General features: G+C 46.4%; 1 protein-coding gene across 2 annotated transcripts in view; it reads left to right on the top strand.

Annotated features, from left to right (window-relative positions):
- The first annotated feature begins 4 nt into the window (after window positions 1–4).
- pip5k1bb (phosphatidylinositol-4-phosphate 5-kinase, type I, beta b) overlaps window positions 5–17,225 on the top strand; it is a 30,677-nt gene continuing 13,456 nt past the window's right edge. The window contains exons 1-7 of one of the 2 annotated variants that reach the window (XM_077004219.1): window positions 5–234; window positions 11,340–11,456; window positions 11,663–11,725; window positions 12,480–12,610; window positions 14,235–14,352; window positions 16,106–16,258; window positions 16,710–17,006. In XM_077004219.1, the coding sequence (XP_076860334.1) occupies window positions 11,663–11,725; window positions 12,480–12,610; window positions 14,235–14,352; window positions 16,106–16,258; window positions 16,710–17,006 (762 nt within the window). In that variant the 5' untranslated portion in view covers window positions 5–234; window positions 11,340–11,456. The remainder of the gene's footprint in view (window positions 235–11,339; window positions 11,457–11,662; window positions 11,726–12,479; window positions 12,611–14,234; window positions 14,353–16,105; window positions 16,259–16,709; window positions 17,007–17,225) is intronic. The other variant, XM_077004220.1, reaches the window with a different exon arrangement.

The following is a 17,225-nucleotide window of genomic DNA, read 5'->3' as shown; positions in this document are numbered from 1 at the left end:
CATACGGTTCCCATGCGTTATATTCTCTTCATCATTTAACGAACCAGCCAGCAGCTCGCTCGCCGGAAGAAATCAGCGTCTATGAGACTTTCGTTGGACTATCAGCCAGTCTAAATCTATCGCTCTGACAGCCAGACCCGCACGACAAGACACGTTAAAAGGCCCGTCCGAGTAATCATTCGGCCAGATTGGTGTAAGGCATTCTGCGGAGTAGCCCACCTGTCCAAGGTGAAGGTAGGTTCATCGAGGGGGGGGGGCATGTAGTTATCACTGAGATAAGATGCGTTCTCCCATCAAAACAAACCCTAAATATTTCGATTTTGTCAATGCGCGCGTCTTTACTACTTTAACAGAGTATAGGTAAAAAAAACATAGATGTTGGGGAATCTTATGAAAAACACTGATTTCATAAAGAAGAGATGGCGTTAATTACCATTACCTTAATGATCGCATTTGCCCGTACTGTCGTGAGAGGACCGAGCGTAAAGTGTCATATTTTCTGCTTAGCGTTTCGCTCCGAATGTCAACGCGAGGTTTGAACTGAAGGAAACGTGTGAAATTACGTAATATTGCAGGGCAGCGGTGTGTCTGGGGTCTCTGGAAACGTGTGAAGCCCACTGACGAGTCGACCGAACGGTGTACCTGACCGTTTGATTACCGTGAATACAATACTTCTTCTTTTGGTTTAAAGGAACTTACCAATATCATATGAATGGAACTTACGGAGTTATGAACAGTCGTGTATTTGTTGTCTTTGACAGCAGAATGCATAGAATCAATTTAAAATGAAACCAACTAATCGATCATTGTGTCATTTTATCGAAACTATCATCAGATTTCCAGAATTATATATAATTATATATTTACATATTTACACACACACACACACACACATATATATATATTTACATATTTACACACACACACACACATATATATATATATATATATATATATATATATATATATATATATATATATATATATATATATATATATATATATATATATATATATAAATATATATATTTACATATTTACATATTTACACACACACACACACACATATATATAATTATTATATATTATATTATATATAATTATATATATTTATTATATAATTATATATTATATATATATAATTATTATATAATAATTATATATTATATATATATATTATATATATATAATATAATAATTATTAATTATATATATATAATTATATATATATATGTACACATATACATATGCACACATACATACATGTGTGCATCTATATCTATCTATCTATATCTATCTATCTATCTATCTATCTATCTATCTATCTATCTATCTATCTATCTATCTATCACACACATATATATATATATTTACATATTTACACACACACATATATATATATATATATACAGTCACCACTGTCACTGACAGATTCACAGTTCCAGGAGCCATCTTTGACAGCTGCTCCAAGCCAGGATACTGGACCCACATGCTTTTATTATGATTTAGAAAGGTTATGATAAAGCATTATGGGAAATCTAGGTGATCTTTCTCCGTCTGTAAGGAGAACATGTTGTGATGAAGAGCGGAGGCGTAAGTCATAACTTGACCATTGCTCTCACAGCACACTAAAGTTCCTGTTCCCTGCAGATGTGTCAGTAATCTCAGATCAGAGGCTGCACATATATGCTGTCATATTCCACCGTGATTCTTACATCATTGTTACGCTGAGAATGTGTGAGAGGAGACGGCAGCTCCAACAGCAGGACGCTGCACATTTTTTACTGGTCCCACAATGCTGTGCGACATTCCTCCACAGCAGGTCAACATAACATCCACACACACATATACACACACACACACACACACGTCACCGCGTTGAGGTCTCTCTCTCTCTTTCCCTCTCTCTCTCTCCCTCTCTCTCTCTCTCTCTCTCTCTCTTCCGCTGATCATAGAGCAGTCTGGAGTGTCTGAATGTGAAGGAAAAGGTCAGAATATGCAAAATAAGCACTGGTCCTCGATCATGTGTACAAGGCCTGCAGTCACAAGTTTGGGCTTTGGTGGTGAATCGGCTGATGTAGATTTAGCTTATCGCCAGTTCATCGTAATTCCACTTTAGTAACTGTTACAGGGGCCACAGATAAAGAGAGTGAATGTCGTAAATGTACCTACAGAGAATGGTGCTGATATATAACACGTAGTGCAACAGATCCATTTAATGATGTTACACAGAGGCGTAAATTGCGATTGCTTTGAAAAGTTAGCAGGTGTTCATAAAGTTTGACTTGCAGACAGACTCAGGGGTGGTAACCTCATTCATGGAAATGAGATGTTTGCACTGTCTGCGTGGTTCATGCAAATGGCTGAATTCTCTTTAAGTGAAGTATAACAACACTCTTATTTCTGTTTCCTCTTTGTGGTTATGAGTTGGGGCTTGTGTTTAGTTTTTTTTTTTACCTATATCAGAGAAATACTCTTTTCTGTTTGGGAAACAGAATGAGTTTGAGTTTCTTTACTGTGAGGAACATTTATTCACATTGTTGGTTGCTGTCCAATACAGGCTTGATGAGGACAGGCTGGGGGACAGTCTCATGGAGAATGGGTCTCTTGGTCTATCTTAATGGCATCTTTAGTCTGTGTTTCTCTTGATTATCACACTTGTCAAACTGTGTCTACTTTGGTCCAGCTACGATGTCCTCATGCTAGGTGGGACCATCAGGCAAACGTAGCATATTTGCCTCAGGTGAGGCTGTGACGCTCTGTGGTATGAGAGTAGGGGCTTGGCTCTGGCCAGGAGCAGGAAGGGTGTGTTCTGAGTGACAATTCTGTGTGGGAGTGTGGTTTTTAGCTTATCATTACAGCCAAAGGTTATCGTGCCAGGTTTTTTTTTTGAATTGGAAAGCAGTGGATGCAAATCCACCTCAGGATATTAATACACCTCAGCCCAACAGAGGACTGCTAATAGAGTCAACTCACTACTCCATGAGTATAAAGGATATCTGAGAAAAATCCTAATGTCTTGTATGTTACTGTAATACCATGCTGTTTATCATATCACTGACCATTTTGTCTCAGCAGCAAGGTCATGTATCACACTGACTTGACAAAACAACTGTGTTTTTTCTGCCATTTTTCCCACATCCTTCAGTTCCTCAGATCCATTTCCCATCTTTTGGCTCTCCAGATCCATTCATGATCCTCAGATCCACTCTCCATCCTTCAGCTCTCCAGTGGTCAATCCATAGCACTTGCAAATTACATACTTCTCAACTGCAGCTTTCTTGAAAATGTACTTGATATTCCTTCTGTACTCTGATGGGGAGGCATTTTACTTTTCTTGTACTATTTGTCTGAAATATTCATATTGCCAAAGGTCAAAGTGTATTACTGTCTCACAGAACTGCCTTAATCAGTGGATAGGCCTGATAATAAAGTGACCAGCATGTGAGCTTCATTTCACATGGCGTATGCAACTCTACACTGGCCTTGTGTGTTCTGGCTTGTGCTGGTTACATAACCGCACTGAAGGCCATTTATTGTAAGATTGGGATTTTCTCTTAAGGTTAAAAATGGTAAACGATGTACTGAAATGTGCTGAGGACTCTACACTGGAGGAAGATCTCATCTGGCAGACTGGCTGTCTGCTTTTGGCATTTGTAGTGAATTTTGAAATACAACTATTGACTCAAATGTTGATGGACATGGACATAATTATACTTTGTCTTTCTCTTTACTTTTCCCTCCCTCTCTCCATTTGTTTTGTGTTCTCTCTCTCTCTTTCTCTCGGTCTCTCCCTCCCTCTCTGGTTTCCATGTCCCGTGTGAGCCCTACAGAGCTATTTTGATTTTGTCAGTCTTGCCTTTACTATGTAAATTCAGTATTTGAGAAATAATATTGGTTGGCTGTTGGCGCAGGCGGACAGGCTGATATCGTCTCCATTCAATGATTAAAGTTTTTCTCCTTTAAACTCCTACAGAGGAAAACTGAATCTAATCATGGACCTTCTGTGTGACCATTTTATTAAGGCTGCTATGATATTTTGTCTACAGAACTGTCCTAGTGTTATGAAATCCCTGAGGCTATTTAAACTGGGAGGTCATGTTCATAAGGCCACCACCCAAAGATGGCAGAAGCAAACATATCCAAAAAATAAACTGCATTAGCATATATTTCATGTGGAGGGAGCAGAGACCAAACCAAACCTAAAGATGCTTTTCTCCCTCGTACATAGTCTACGAATTTGCCATGAATTGACTATAAAGCTGAGTGCCATCACGATGCTGATCTATTTGAGTGCCATGGGGCTTGGATACTGGCTGGATCATGCATACCTCCTTCCCTGATGCCAGACGAGGAACCTCCTGTAGACCTCACCCTGCTGGCTTTACGTCTTCACACTTCAAACATCCGCGGGGAGCTTGGGAAGGCTCCGAGTTGTATTAACAGTAAATACGGACGCTGCCACACGTCATTGGTTGCATAATGTCAATAGAACCTGGATGTGCCCATATCCTGCCCTTCTCATCTTCTGGGGTGTAGGAGATGGTGAAGGTGGGGTTGGTTAATTGTGTCCAGTTGTAGCACTTCCTAAGTGGCCTGCAAATTTCCTGGAAATGATTGTCATGGGCTCTTTCAGGTGGTTATTAATCCCACTTGGGGCAGGACATACAGGCAGGGCTTATTCTCATGCTGTTTAGCAACCGCCTCGCTTCCAGTAGCTTCTCGTATTCAAGTAGCACACCAGCGGTGCGATCACCACTCCGCACGCTAACTCCCCCCCTGGAGCAAATCCCTCGCACGTCAGACTCTGTAGCCGTGCGGGAGATTGTGTTTTCATTCGGTGCCACAATGCTTGAAGTACAATAGCCATGTGACTGATCCAAGCAGCCCCAGGAGGACTGTGGAGGGTCTGATCCTGTTCCTTCCTAAACAGCTCCCTGCTCCATTACCTTTGCCTTGCGTCCATTAGCCCATCACACCCAGTAGGAACGCTGACCCTGTGGCTGGCGCCATGCTGTGCTTGCCCAGACAGGAGGGCGGGGGGGTTGGGGGGGGGGGATCAACCAGGGGCGGGAAGACAAGAAACAGAAGAAAACCTTTTAGCTTCAAGCTGGAGCTCCAAACCTACAGAGCAAAAGCTGGACCCCGTTAGATATTCTACACTTCAGAAAAAGAGGGCGGATCTAAGATCAGTTACCCACGTTCTTTTGCGATAGTACAGGTATGAAAAACAGGCTGTAATTCCAAAGGCTGACTACAGGACACATCTCTTGATCTTTGAGGACTGATATGTTTGTTGTTTGTGATAGCTTGTGATGAAGACATTTCCAGATTATCTGGTTCTGATGCGTTACAGAGACTGTGAGCGGGGGAGAGAGCTTGAGTATAATTTCTGCTAAAATCATGGGTGGCCTCCATATGTGGGAGCAGCCAGATCCTCCCCTGCTGTAGATGGAGGGTGGGGGGGGGGGGGGGGGGGGGGCAAGAGGAACAGGAGGTGGGTGAATGTTGGGGAGGTGGAGGGCTGTGAGATTCATCATAGACAAAATTCATCATCCCAAAAATTGAAGTTTGGGAGCATAAATAAAAAGAAACAACAGCCAAGTTTGAGGCATCATCTTTCTGCCAACCATCAGATATTCCATAACTCCATTTCTCCACCTAACGGAGCAGATCATGGTGGATGCAGCCCTCTTTTATGCTGAGACCAGCCATGAACACTCGTACTTTGCACATGTGAGCTGATTGCTCGGTCATGGTTTGTGCATTTTAAACAGATATTTAGGTCACCATCTACTTAATTTACACGACGAACGCACATCTGCGTATTAGTTTGTGTTCAGTTGTCCTCCCTCCTTCTCTCTGTTCCTGCTCCTTCTGCTGCAGTGCATCTCCACTGCTGGCCCAGCTGGGAGACGCCTGCCTTGCGGGGGTTTGGTCCAGCGCTGCTTCATGCATGCAGAGTGGGACTCACCTCGAATAGTAAACACGACTTAGTTCCAATGCTCTTTTCAGCCTCTCTCTCCGTCTCTCCCTCCCTCTCTCTCTCTCTCTCTCCTTTCCCATCTCCCTCTCTCTCTCTCTCTCTCCCTCCCTCTCCCTCTCTCTCTCTCTCTCTCCTTCCCCATCTCCCTCTCTCTCTCTCTCTCCTTCCCCCTCTTCCTCTCTCTCTCTCTATCTCTCTCCTTCCCCCTCTTCCTCTCTCTCTCTCTATCTCTCTCCTTCCCTCTCTCTCTCCCTGCCTCTTTCTCTCCCTGTCTCTCTCTCCCTCTCTCTCTCTCCATCTCTCTCTCTGTCTCTGTCCATCTCTCTCTCTCCCTCTCTCTCTCTCCCTGTCTTTCTCTCTCTGTCTCTCCCTCTCTCTCCATCTGTCCCTCTCTCTGTCTCTCTCTGTCTCTCCCTCTCTGTCTCTCCATCTCTCTCTCTCTCCCTGTCTCTTTCACTCTCCCTGTCAGTCTCTCTCTGGAGTTTTTTCTTCCCCCTTTTTCTGTTTATCTCTCATACCATCCACTACACACCCTGCCCTGTTCGTCAGAGATGGCGAGATGGTTTCCACTCCTTTACACTACAAACATCTTGTCTGCGTTGCTCCTTGTGCTCAAACACTCCTGAGGTGTGGTACTGCTCTGCATAGCCTACAGGCAGCCCACTGCGCAGGCTAAATTAGGCTCAGTAGCCATATTGTCCTCGCCGTGAAGTGTGTGTGACAGAGTTCCTTTTGTAACGACCAGCGTTTCCTTCTTTATTTGCATTGGCGAGTGTGCAGTCGCCAGTTGTAAAGCCCATAACTAAAATTCCACTGCTGGAGTGAGACGAGTGAGTCAGGAGCAGGTCTGGTTCTGGGGAGACAGAACCAGCACTGTTTCCCTCTGGGATCTCTGGTTGGTTAATATGGTCCTCAATAAACTCACTCTGAATTGTTTTGCCAGTATTTTTAGTATTGATTGAAGCAAGCCAAGATCTATTTTTCCCTAAATATTTTGCCATTAAACAACACTGTTACAATTTTAATCTTGTTTTTTTTTTCTTTCCAAAAGCACAAAGACAAATTTATGCTGGGTTGGTGTAAACTTCCCCTGTGACTCCTAAATCAGGGCTTTTCAAACATGTTTCATAACACAATATTCAATTACAGCCTTCAGCAAGATACATTTTTATCCAGGATTCAAAGGCTTATGTAATGTCTGTCATTGTGTCCTGTTAGCCCACTGAAGACTGATCCTTCCTCTGTGAACAAAGCCTGTTTGCATGTGAAGCCTTCTGAGTCCTGAACTGTAACTTTAAACTCACAATTAGTGTAGGCAAGTTATGAAATGTAAGATTACATTCTGAAAGGTTCATCCATTGCTATGGTGTTAAAGGTTCATCCATTGCTAAGGTGTTGTTGACACGAAAGCACTTCTGTTCTTCCTTCTTGTGGAGGTAATACAAATAAAATACTTTTGGACACACACACACACACACACACACACACACACACACACACACACACACACACACACACACACACACACACACACACACACACACACACAGTGCTTATGCTACTTTGCTATTGCCTATAAGAGTTCCTGAGAAGTTTCCATTGTTGGATGTGCAGGTATCTGTTGTCAGGGAGGGTCAGGCCACAGACGCCTTGGGGCCATGTAGGAATATCTCAGTCATAACAGGCAGAGCAGGTGGGACTGCTGTTATCTGCGTGCCGAACGTCAGACGTCCAGACGTCTGTAAGCACTGGCATCGCTGCACAACACCCCAGCGTCCCAGCTCTGTAACGCCGGCAGCTACCGAAGACGCTTTGCACCAGAGCAGGAATCAACATCAGGCATTCCGAGGACTCCATGGCGTGTTCTGGAGAACACGCGTGTTCTAAGGACTGTGTGGCGTGTTCTGGAGAGCATGCGTGTTCTTTACTCATGACAGAGAAGTAATGCTGTCACCACGCGCCAGACCCAAGCCCAACACAACGCACCCACACTCATGCGTCGTGTTTACGGATCCAGACGTGTTTGGCAGATGCTTTTATTACACGTATTTATAGATCCTCACAGTGTGGCAATGCAGCTGGAGCAATTTGGTTTAAGAACCTCATTCAGGAGAACAGCAGCAATGAAGAGGGAAAGGGCAGAGAAGCCGCAGTTACTTGTTTTGAAGAGCTTTGAAAACAGCCTGTTTAAAAGAACCATGTAGGGTTGACTAGCATGTCACCCAAAGTCAAGAGCCAGTAGAAGAGAACAGTCACACTTTACCAGAGCATTATCGAAAATGTCCCACACTGTAGCTTTTTAACTCAGCCTTACATGATACATGCCTCTCTCTGTCTCTGTCTCTCTCTCTGTCTCTCTCTCTCTCTCTCTCTCTTTGTCCATCTTCTTTCTCTCCCTCTGTCTCATATTCTGTTTACAGACATTGCACTGTGGTTCATAGCAACCACAGAGAGAGAGGACAGATATGAAAGTGTTATGACGATAGAGACAAGTATTCTCAACAGTTCTCTGCTAGTGTCTGGCAGAGCATCTGTGAGGCGTATATCCCTAAAAAGCCCCAGTGAAGATTCATCTCCAGACCACGTTATGGCTCCATGACAACAGAGCAGCACGACTTATACTTAAATAACTGCAAAAATTGTCCAGCATGTTTGTTTCTGACCCCTTCAGTAAACTTCATCAGAAAAGTTGAATCCACCTGGTTCCTGACTTGGTTCCTGACTTGGTTCCTGACCTGGTTCCTGGCCAGGTTCCTGACTTGGTTCCTGACCAGGTTCCTGACTCTGTTATTCTCCAGACCTTTGTCTTCGGTGGTGCCTCGCCAGACGGCTGAGCGTGGGGGCCTCAGCCCATGTGTGCTAGTGCTGGAGAATGTGATGGATGTGTGAGGGGGGCCTGCAGGCCACGCCCCGGTCAAAGGTCAGGGAGGAATGTCACACTCTTCTAGGTGCACATGCAAACAGGCACTTGGAGTTTCTTTGAACATACAGTACTGCAATGCTGATTTTTATGAAACCTTCAACATCTTCACCTCTGATGCAGATTCAAATTCATTGTTTTTCCTGTCAGAAGGTTTTTCTTAGAACACTATAAAGATTTGCATGTTGAATGTACTGCACTTTCCCATACAGAAGGGTTCAGGGGTGCTAGCATCTGGTGCTGTTAGCAGGATGAAGTCCAAACTGATAGGAGCCACAATGCAGTGGACAATTTTCATAGCCTCTCACTAACAAATTGTCCTCACATTTCCATAAATTGTCCTCACATTTCCATGAATAGAAGGACATGGACTGGGTGTTTGGATGTGCTGGGAATGTTTTCACCTGTTTTAACCAAGGAAAAAGCAAATTGGAGACAATGTAACAAGATAAAAAGGAACCTCGATTTTATCAATGCTCTCAAAAGCTGTTTTCACTTTGTACTTTCAGATGTTCCTCATGGCTCGAGTTGTTTGCATGTGGTAATGGTCGGGGGTAATCAGGAAATGAGCAGTTTGAGGCGTGTGTGGACCGGTAGGCCCTGGGAGAGGTGTTTGTGTAATGAAGGTGGTAGGAGACCTTGGCTGTGTTTGCACGCGAGTGTTGGAGACTCTACACACAAAGTGACTGATAATCTGTAGGAAATCACCTCTCCTTCTCTCTTTCACTCTGTTTTCTGCCTTTTTGGCACACTCTCCTTTTCCCTCACTATCCCATTCTCCCACTCTCACTCATTCTCTCACTCTCTCACTCTCTAATTCTTTTTCTACCACTCTGCTGCTTTCTACTTCATCCCTCTATTTTTTGCAGTTTCTTTTTGTGATTTTCCATTCACTTCATCCCTTCTTTCTCCTCTCCCTGACTCTTTCACTCTTTCCTCTCTCTCTCTTTCTCAATCTCTCTCTCTCTCTCTCTCTCTCTCTCTCTCTTTCTCACTCTCTCCTTCCCTTCTCTTGATTCTCCCCTATGTACTGTGCACCCCTGTACTCTCTCCCAGTAGCTGGTGTAAACACACACACACACACACACACACACACACACACACACACACACACACACACACACACACACACACACACACACACACACACACACACACACCAATGCGGTACGAGTGCCAGTGGAGCCTTTGGCTGCCAGAGTACGGCCCACATCTTTCTACTGCCATCCAGGCCATTTATGCCTGGGCCCTCAAGGGCCCGTTATTCCTCATTCAGCCTCTCACAGGACACCTGGTATTTCTCCGCTGCCTTTACGAGAAGACATCACTGCAGCTAGCGCAGCGTCCAGGCTGAGGGAGGTTCTACTGCTATGCCCCCTACCAATACTTATGCATATAGTTGCACACACACACACACACACACACACACACACACAGTCATGGGGCAGTCATGGCCTGGTGGTAGGGAACTGGTCTTGTGACCGGAGGGTCGTGGGTTCGATTCCCAGACCTGAGGCCATGACTGAGGTACCCTTGAGCAAGGCACCTAACCCCAACTGCTCCCCGGGCGCCGGGCTAGGGCTGCCCACCGCTCTGGGCACGTGTGATCCACAGCCCCCTAGTAATCACTAGTGTGTGTGTGTGTGTGTTAAAAGCGGAGGACAAATTTCGATTGCGATGTAAAAAATCACAATTGACAAAAAAATACGGCACACACACACACACACACACACACAGACACACATGCGCATTCATGCATTCACACAAAGCAACTTCCCTTCGAGTCTTTAGATATAACAGCTTTGATCCTATCTGTGCCGCTAGATTCTAAGAACAGAAGTTGAGGTGTGACCTCATGGCCTGTCAGAGCAGGGGGGGTGTACAGGGGTATCTAGAGCTGGGTCGTGTCTGCACCGACTGGGAGGACTATCAGGAGAAAAGGAGCTTGTTTAGTCAGCTGCTGTTGGTAAAGCAGGTCATTGAGGCAGCACGTAATGACGCAGACACTAGGACCTGTGTACTGACACGGAGACGTGGTCACATTTTCCTCCCAAATCAGCCAGGGTAATACGGTGGCAGAGGAGGAAGACTCATACACGTACATATGCACAAACATGTGTACGCACATGTGTACAAACACACATTCACACGTGTGCAGAGACACACACACAGGGGTGTGGGCAAATGCTTGTGCATATTTGCTTGTGCGTGTTTTTTGAGTTCACAGTTTACTCAGTAACACCCACAATGAAGTCCTTTACGGTCCGGTTGCTTCACTAATGCTCTAAGAGAGAATGGCAGCTTAGCGTGTTCTAGTCAGTGAACGCTGAACGTGAGACCCGTTCGTCACAAGTGTGAGTCACAAGCACACGATCGTACAGACTGTAAGCTCTGACGATGCTCCACACACCAACAGGAGTGCTTCCCTTCCAGGCTCGAGTGGATCTCCAGTAGAACCGCTGAAGTCTCACTGGCTCCCCGGCCCACATGACTGTGCGATGCAGCAGCCGTGAGGAGCACAGCAGCCCCCGTGTTCTCGCCTGAAACAAGGTCAGTCCACCACGGGTGTCTCCTGCACAGGAGCCGCTAGCAATAGCTCCAACATGTATGATTTTAAAGTTAAAACCAGTGACTACCAAAACCAGTGACTACCAAAACCAGTGACTAGCGCCAATCGTGTTCAGACCCCATAATACAGCAGAGTGTCACGCCACTGGCTGTGTGTAACTCGGTTTCTGGTACTGTCTCTTCAACAGATGTCATCTGAAGCAGGAGGCACAGTAACTAGCAATACCAGCAGAGAGAAAACCTATAAAAAGGTGAGAGCTGTAACCCACATCGCCAGCATTGAAGGCAAAGCTGTTTCCCATTCTACACTTGAACCGTTCGGCTCGATTGAGCTTTAATAAGTATATTTGTTTGTTTGTTTTGTTTTTGAGGGATTTAGCTCAAAGTAAACATTGAGCTATAAAGATTTTATGGATTCTTTTAGGTGGGTTGTGGTGTGATGATCACAGTGTCTTGTCACTGTCATGATCATTGTATAATTATACTAGATCGTTATGATTGTAATAGGAAAACGTAAACCTTGAGTGTACAACCTATGCTACAGTGTCCTAATACAGTATATAGGGTCCCTACACCACAGTGCACTAATTCACTGATTAGGGCCCCTTTGTTAAAGGGGGTGCATCAGGGGACTCTATGCGGCCCTACAAATATCATGTCTCCTGTTGTAATACAACCATGTGTATGGTGCCCACACTCCAAAACAGGAGCATAGATCTGGTTTTGGTCCTGTTTACAGGGCATAGGGGTGCTATTAGCATTAGCTTATATCACTCATGATGGTTTACATACTTTGTTCAATGAGCCTTTGCCTCAGACGGCCATTCGGAATTCCCCCTTACAGGTTGTTTTCAATTGTTTAAATGTGTTTTGTAAATTAAACTCCATTTTGTCTATTTGAGACCTTTCTGAGTATCTGCTAATCCTATGATTTTCTATGTGTGTGTGTGTGTGTGTTTGTGTGTTTGTGTGTGTGTGTGTGTGTGTGTGTTCGCGCCTAACCAGACAACCTCAACGGCTCTGAAAGGGGCCATCCAGCTGGGAATTGGTTACACGGTGGGGAATCTGTCCTCGAAACCTGACCGAGATGTTCTCATGCAGGATTTCTACGTTGTGGAGAGTGTGTTTCTGCCCAGGTAAGGCCAGCTGACTCCACACTAAGCTCTACCATTAATCCACAGACATAACGGATACTGCACGTGACTTCCGAATGTGACTGAATTTCAGAGTTAAGAGGATTTGTTACCCAGACTAGCTACCTGGTGCTATCTCTGCCTGTATCTTCATCTGTTCTGAGTTGATTCGAGGAAGGAGACTTCCTTCAGGCCTAAGTCCAGCTGGATATTTGTCTAGGGTATGAGGAAATGTGTATAAAACATGGATTTCATTGCATCACCTGACATTTAATGTAGGTCTTTATTTTGAAGATTATAATTTCACTCAAAGTTGTTTTTGTTCGAAGCTGATGTTAATGTCTGCTGAAAGTCTGGCTGCTTAAGAACTCCAGTCCCCTCTGAACCATGCGAATGCTTTTAGACTGGAAACCAGCGTTCCAGGTAGATTGGACGTTGCCAGACGGCGTGTTTCCATAGTGCGATGTTGTTTGCACAGACCACTGAAAGAACCAGTTCCCTGAACCAGTGAGGGTTCAGGGCCTCCATTCAGCCGCAAGACTCAAAGAAGCTGTCTCGCTGCCGCTCGGCCGGCTGTGCTTGCGCCAAGCGGAGCCTCCTCTGAGCCTCCTCTGAGCCTGCCCACTTTCATGCACTGACTCTCCGTAAGAATTGAACTGACAGTTTCTGTCAGCGCGGGAGCCAGAGGGAACGTGAGCTCGGTACCCACACGTGTCACGAAAGATGTGAAATGTGAATAGTGGTGGATTTGGCGTCTGCCGCGTAGACCACCCACACCAGCACACCACTGGAGTGGCACCAGACAGACAGCTCTAGATCTGAGGGGAATTGTCCAGGCTTTTGGCGAGCAGAGCCTGGAGTCTTGTGCTTTTGCTGAGAGAGATTCAGTCTGCAAAACCTTGCCACTTTGTACTCCTAAAATAGACAAAACAGTGCACTGTTTGAGAAGTCCTTTGGAAAAGCAGCCGTGGTGTAACCCATTTAGACCCGAAGGTCGGTCCTGGTTGGCTGCTCTTTGTCGTGAGGCTCTCGTAGGTCTTTTCAAGACTTTATGACGCTGATCACAAGACTCTCTAAAGCTTCTTACGCACACAGAGCCAATCCAAATACAAACATCCCTTATGATATGAATAGACCTCAAAAAGAAACAAAAAGGCATCATGGTGAAGTGGGTTAGAGGCCTTTCTTCCCAGGCTGGTCTCCAGGGAGGTTCTCCTGGCTGGGCCCGGCCTCCGCGTCTGCCGCACGGGGAGGGGAGAGAGGAGGAAGCAGACCCTCCCGCGGACGTGAAACGGCGTCTCAGCCTGGATGTTTTACTCCAGCAGGGTCTCTCCTACGTCTCTCCTACGTCTCTCCTGCAGTGTTTCACAAATGATCGCTCTGTCAGGCCATTTCAGGAAGATCTGGCAGATCTGAAACTAAAACCACATCAAATGCCCAACCACATACAGCGCATTATTACATCACTAATTAATGAACCATATTCCGAAATGCTCATATTCTCGTCACGCCTTTCCAGTCGATGACTTTATGTAACTGATGTAGATGATGTAGACAGATGCTTTGTGGATGGCGGCTGCAGATGTCGAATGTCCGCTAACGTCCTGCTTTTTCTCTGCCTTCCCAGTGAGGGGAGCAACCTCACACCAGCGCACCACTACCCCGACTTCCGCTTCAAAACATACGCACCACTGGCCTTCCGGTACTTCCGGGAGCTCTTCGGAATTAAACCTGATGACTACCTGGTGAGCACCATCATTTGTTCTCCCACACATCACAAGTGGCAAACTGATGTTTGCTGCAGTATGGTGTCTAAAGCCACTTTGATATAACCTTGACGTAGCCTGTAAAAAAGCCTCTGCCTCCTGAATACCCATGGGTTCCAGCTTGAAGCTGTTACAGGCAGCTTTGTTTTTCAGTTAAAATGCGGATTAAAGCTCCAGTTTAACAAGTTGCTCTCATTACAGAGGGTGTTATGTCTTAGCTCACACGGCTCCATTGCGTCACCGGGCGTGAGCCAAACCCTCTGGGGCTAATGAGTGCACGCTAGCAGACTCCAGCCTGGTCCCACTAAACAGGGTCGTGGTACTTCTGCTGTTCTGCTGGGCGAGAGTAACTTGCAGCGGGTCGGGGCTAGTTCATACGGGTCCGGTGTCAGATCCCGTCGAGACTCTGGTCTCTGCAGCATCTCTGCAGTGAGTCTGCAGTGTCTCTGCAGTTAGTTCAATTGAATTTGCGAGTTGCTGTGGACGTGTGAACGTGTGCACACACGTGTGAAGAGCCACGTGCGTGTAACTGTCAGGGCCATAGGGGCCGTGTTAGTCACACCCCCACACCCCCCGGTCATGTTGTTAATTATCTCCTGGTCCGTGAAATGTAATGCTGATGTAATTAGCCTCAGGGCTGCCTGCAGCACATCACGCCAGGCTTCTGCTGGTCCTCCTGCTCACCAGGAACCTCTGCAGCAGGACACCGACCCGCACGGCCCCCGTCCTGCAGTCACGGCGGTATTATCACCCACGACCAGGGCGTGCGGTGACGTCTGTACAGGAGGTCTCAGGGAACATGCAGTGAACATGACGTCTGCTGCAGTATTTACCTTCCTGTGTCATTATTTGCATTTCATTTTTACATGTTTAATTACACGTGAAGCCGTTACATGACCCTCTGCTGTCCTTCTGCGCCGAGCAGAGAGAGGAGGAGATGTGAAGGAGCAGGAGGGAGAGGCAGAAGAGGGAGGAGAGGAGTGAGAGGAAAGAGGAATAAACGAGAATAAAGAATGATGCTGCATGCCCTCGTGATTTTTTTTCTTCTGCTGTGTTAATTATGAATTTATTCACAGCAGATGAAATGTGCATGCGCGCACACACACACACACACAAACATACACACAATGCAATTGGCCATGTGTTTGTGCTAGAGGCACAGTGTGACCGTTCATTTTTATTACCCAGGCCCTCAGTAGGGGGGGTTGGGGAGGGGAGGAGGCATCCGGAGCGGGTTCAATTGCTGCTGCAGTGGCATGCCGCGTCCTCGCTCGGCTGGGTGCCCTCCCGGTCGAGAGATTCCCTTTAACGGTGCCCGCAAACCTCGGGTCGGTCTTCGGGAGCGGCTTGGTGTCCACACGTCCCTCATGGTCCGCTGTCTTGGTCAGACGAGCCTGTGTTTGCAGTGGGAAGCTTTCCGACGTGCTGCTCCAGCAGTGTGGCAGGAGTCTGGGGATGCAGTGGGAGATGTTTACCGAGCCTGTCTGCATGCCTCGTAAAAGCCAGAGCGTGACAGGAAGACTGAGGAACCGGTTTGTAGTTAAAGAGAGCAGCTTGGCACACATCGGGCAGACAAACATAAAGCAATGCCACGCTGCAACCTTCTTTTCTCCCATGACGTCTCGGTTCCACTCGGATGCTGTCGAGTCTGTCAATAAAACGCTTGTTTACTGAAGCTTTGGTCTGTTCTTCTGCGAATCTCATGGCCTCCTCACCTCTCTCCACCACTCAGTACTCCATCTGCAAGGAGCCGTTGATCGAACTGTCCAACCCAGGGGCCAGCGGGTCCCTCTTCTACCTGACCAGTGATGATGAGTTCATCATCAAAACTGTCCAGCACAAAGAAGCAGAGTTCCTGCAGAAGCTCCTGCCAGGCTACTACATGGTGAGATCCACCACACATTGCTCCCTTGCACCCTTGGAACCTTGGAACCTTGTTCCTTTGCTTGCACCTTTGCACGTGTCACTCCACACAGCATCTTCTGCCCTTCTAGTGCTGGTCTGATCTTTCTTCTTCTGTAGATGCAGAACTGTAACTGAGACCCAGTTCAGTGGTGCATGTACTGTACTGATGGCCAGTTCTCTTAACCACGAGCTGTTCGTCTGCATCTGAATGCAGCTGATGACTTACGATTGCTGTCAAACACAAAAATAACATCAGTTATTGTAAAGTCCAAGGATCACAGTGACTATAAGACTTGGACATATCTGCTGTCCTTAATGACTTCAGCTGGTTTTATGCCTTTTAAAGCAAAGGTCAACAGGTCCATGAAGTCAACACATAATGCATGCCATCACACAGCACATAATCTCTCTCTGTTGGTCTGTCTTTGCAGAACCTGAACCAGAACCCCCGGACCCTCCTGCCCAAGTTCTACGGGCTGTACTGCATGCAGTCGGGCGGGATCAACATCCGCGTGGTCGTCATGAACAACGTCCTGCCGCGCTCACTGCGCATGCACTACAAGTACGACCTGAAGGGCTCCACGTACAAGCGCCGCGCCTCACGCAAGGAGCGCGAGAAGACCTGTCCCACCTACAAGGACCTGGACTTCCAGGACATACACGAGGGCCTGCACTTCGACACGGAGACCTACAACGCCCTGATGAAGACCTTGCAGCGTGACTGCCGGGTGAGTCTCCGCCCACTCCCCTAATGTCCTCTCTAGCCAATCGGAGTCACGCGGGACCTGGCCAGGGGTTGGACTTCGCAAAAAATAAACAATTACCATACAGTGAAATCATTCTTGCCCTTGACAAACATCTCGAGCTCGGTCCGCGTGGGACCCAGAATCAAATGTGTCTGTGCTGAGTTAGCAAAGCTGATTGTTGCTATGGCTACTGGCTGGGTT

Source organism: Brachyhypopomus gauderio, chromosome 4 (assembly GCF_052324685.1).
Source record: "Brachyhypopomus gauderio isolate BG-103 chromosome 4, BGAUD_0.2, whole genome shotgun sequence".
Classification (NCBI taxonomy): Eukaryota; Metazoa; Chordata; class Actinopteri; order Gymnotiformes; family Hypopomidae; genus Brachyhypopomus; species Brachyhypopomus gauderio.
The sequence above is the reverse complement of the archived record's forward strand: the minus strand, read 5'-3'. Positions and strand labels throughout refer to the sequence as shown.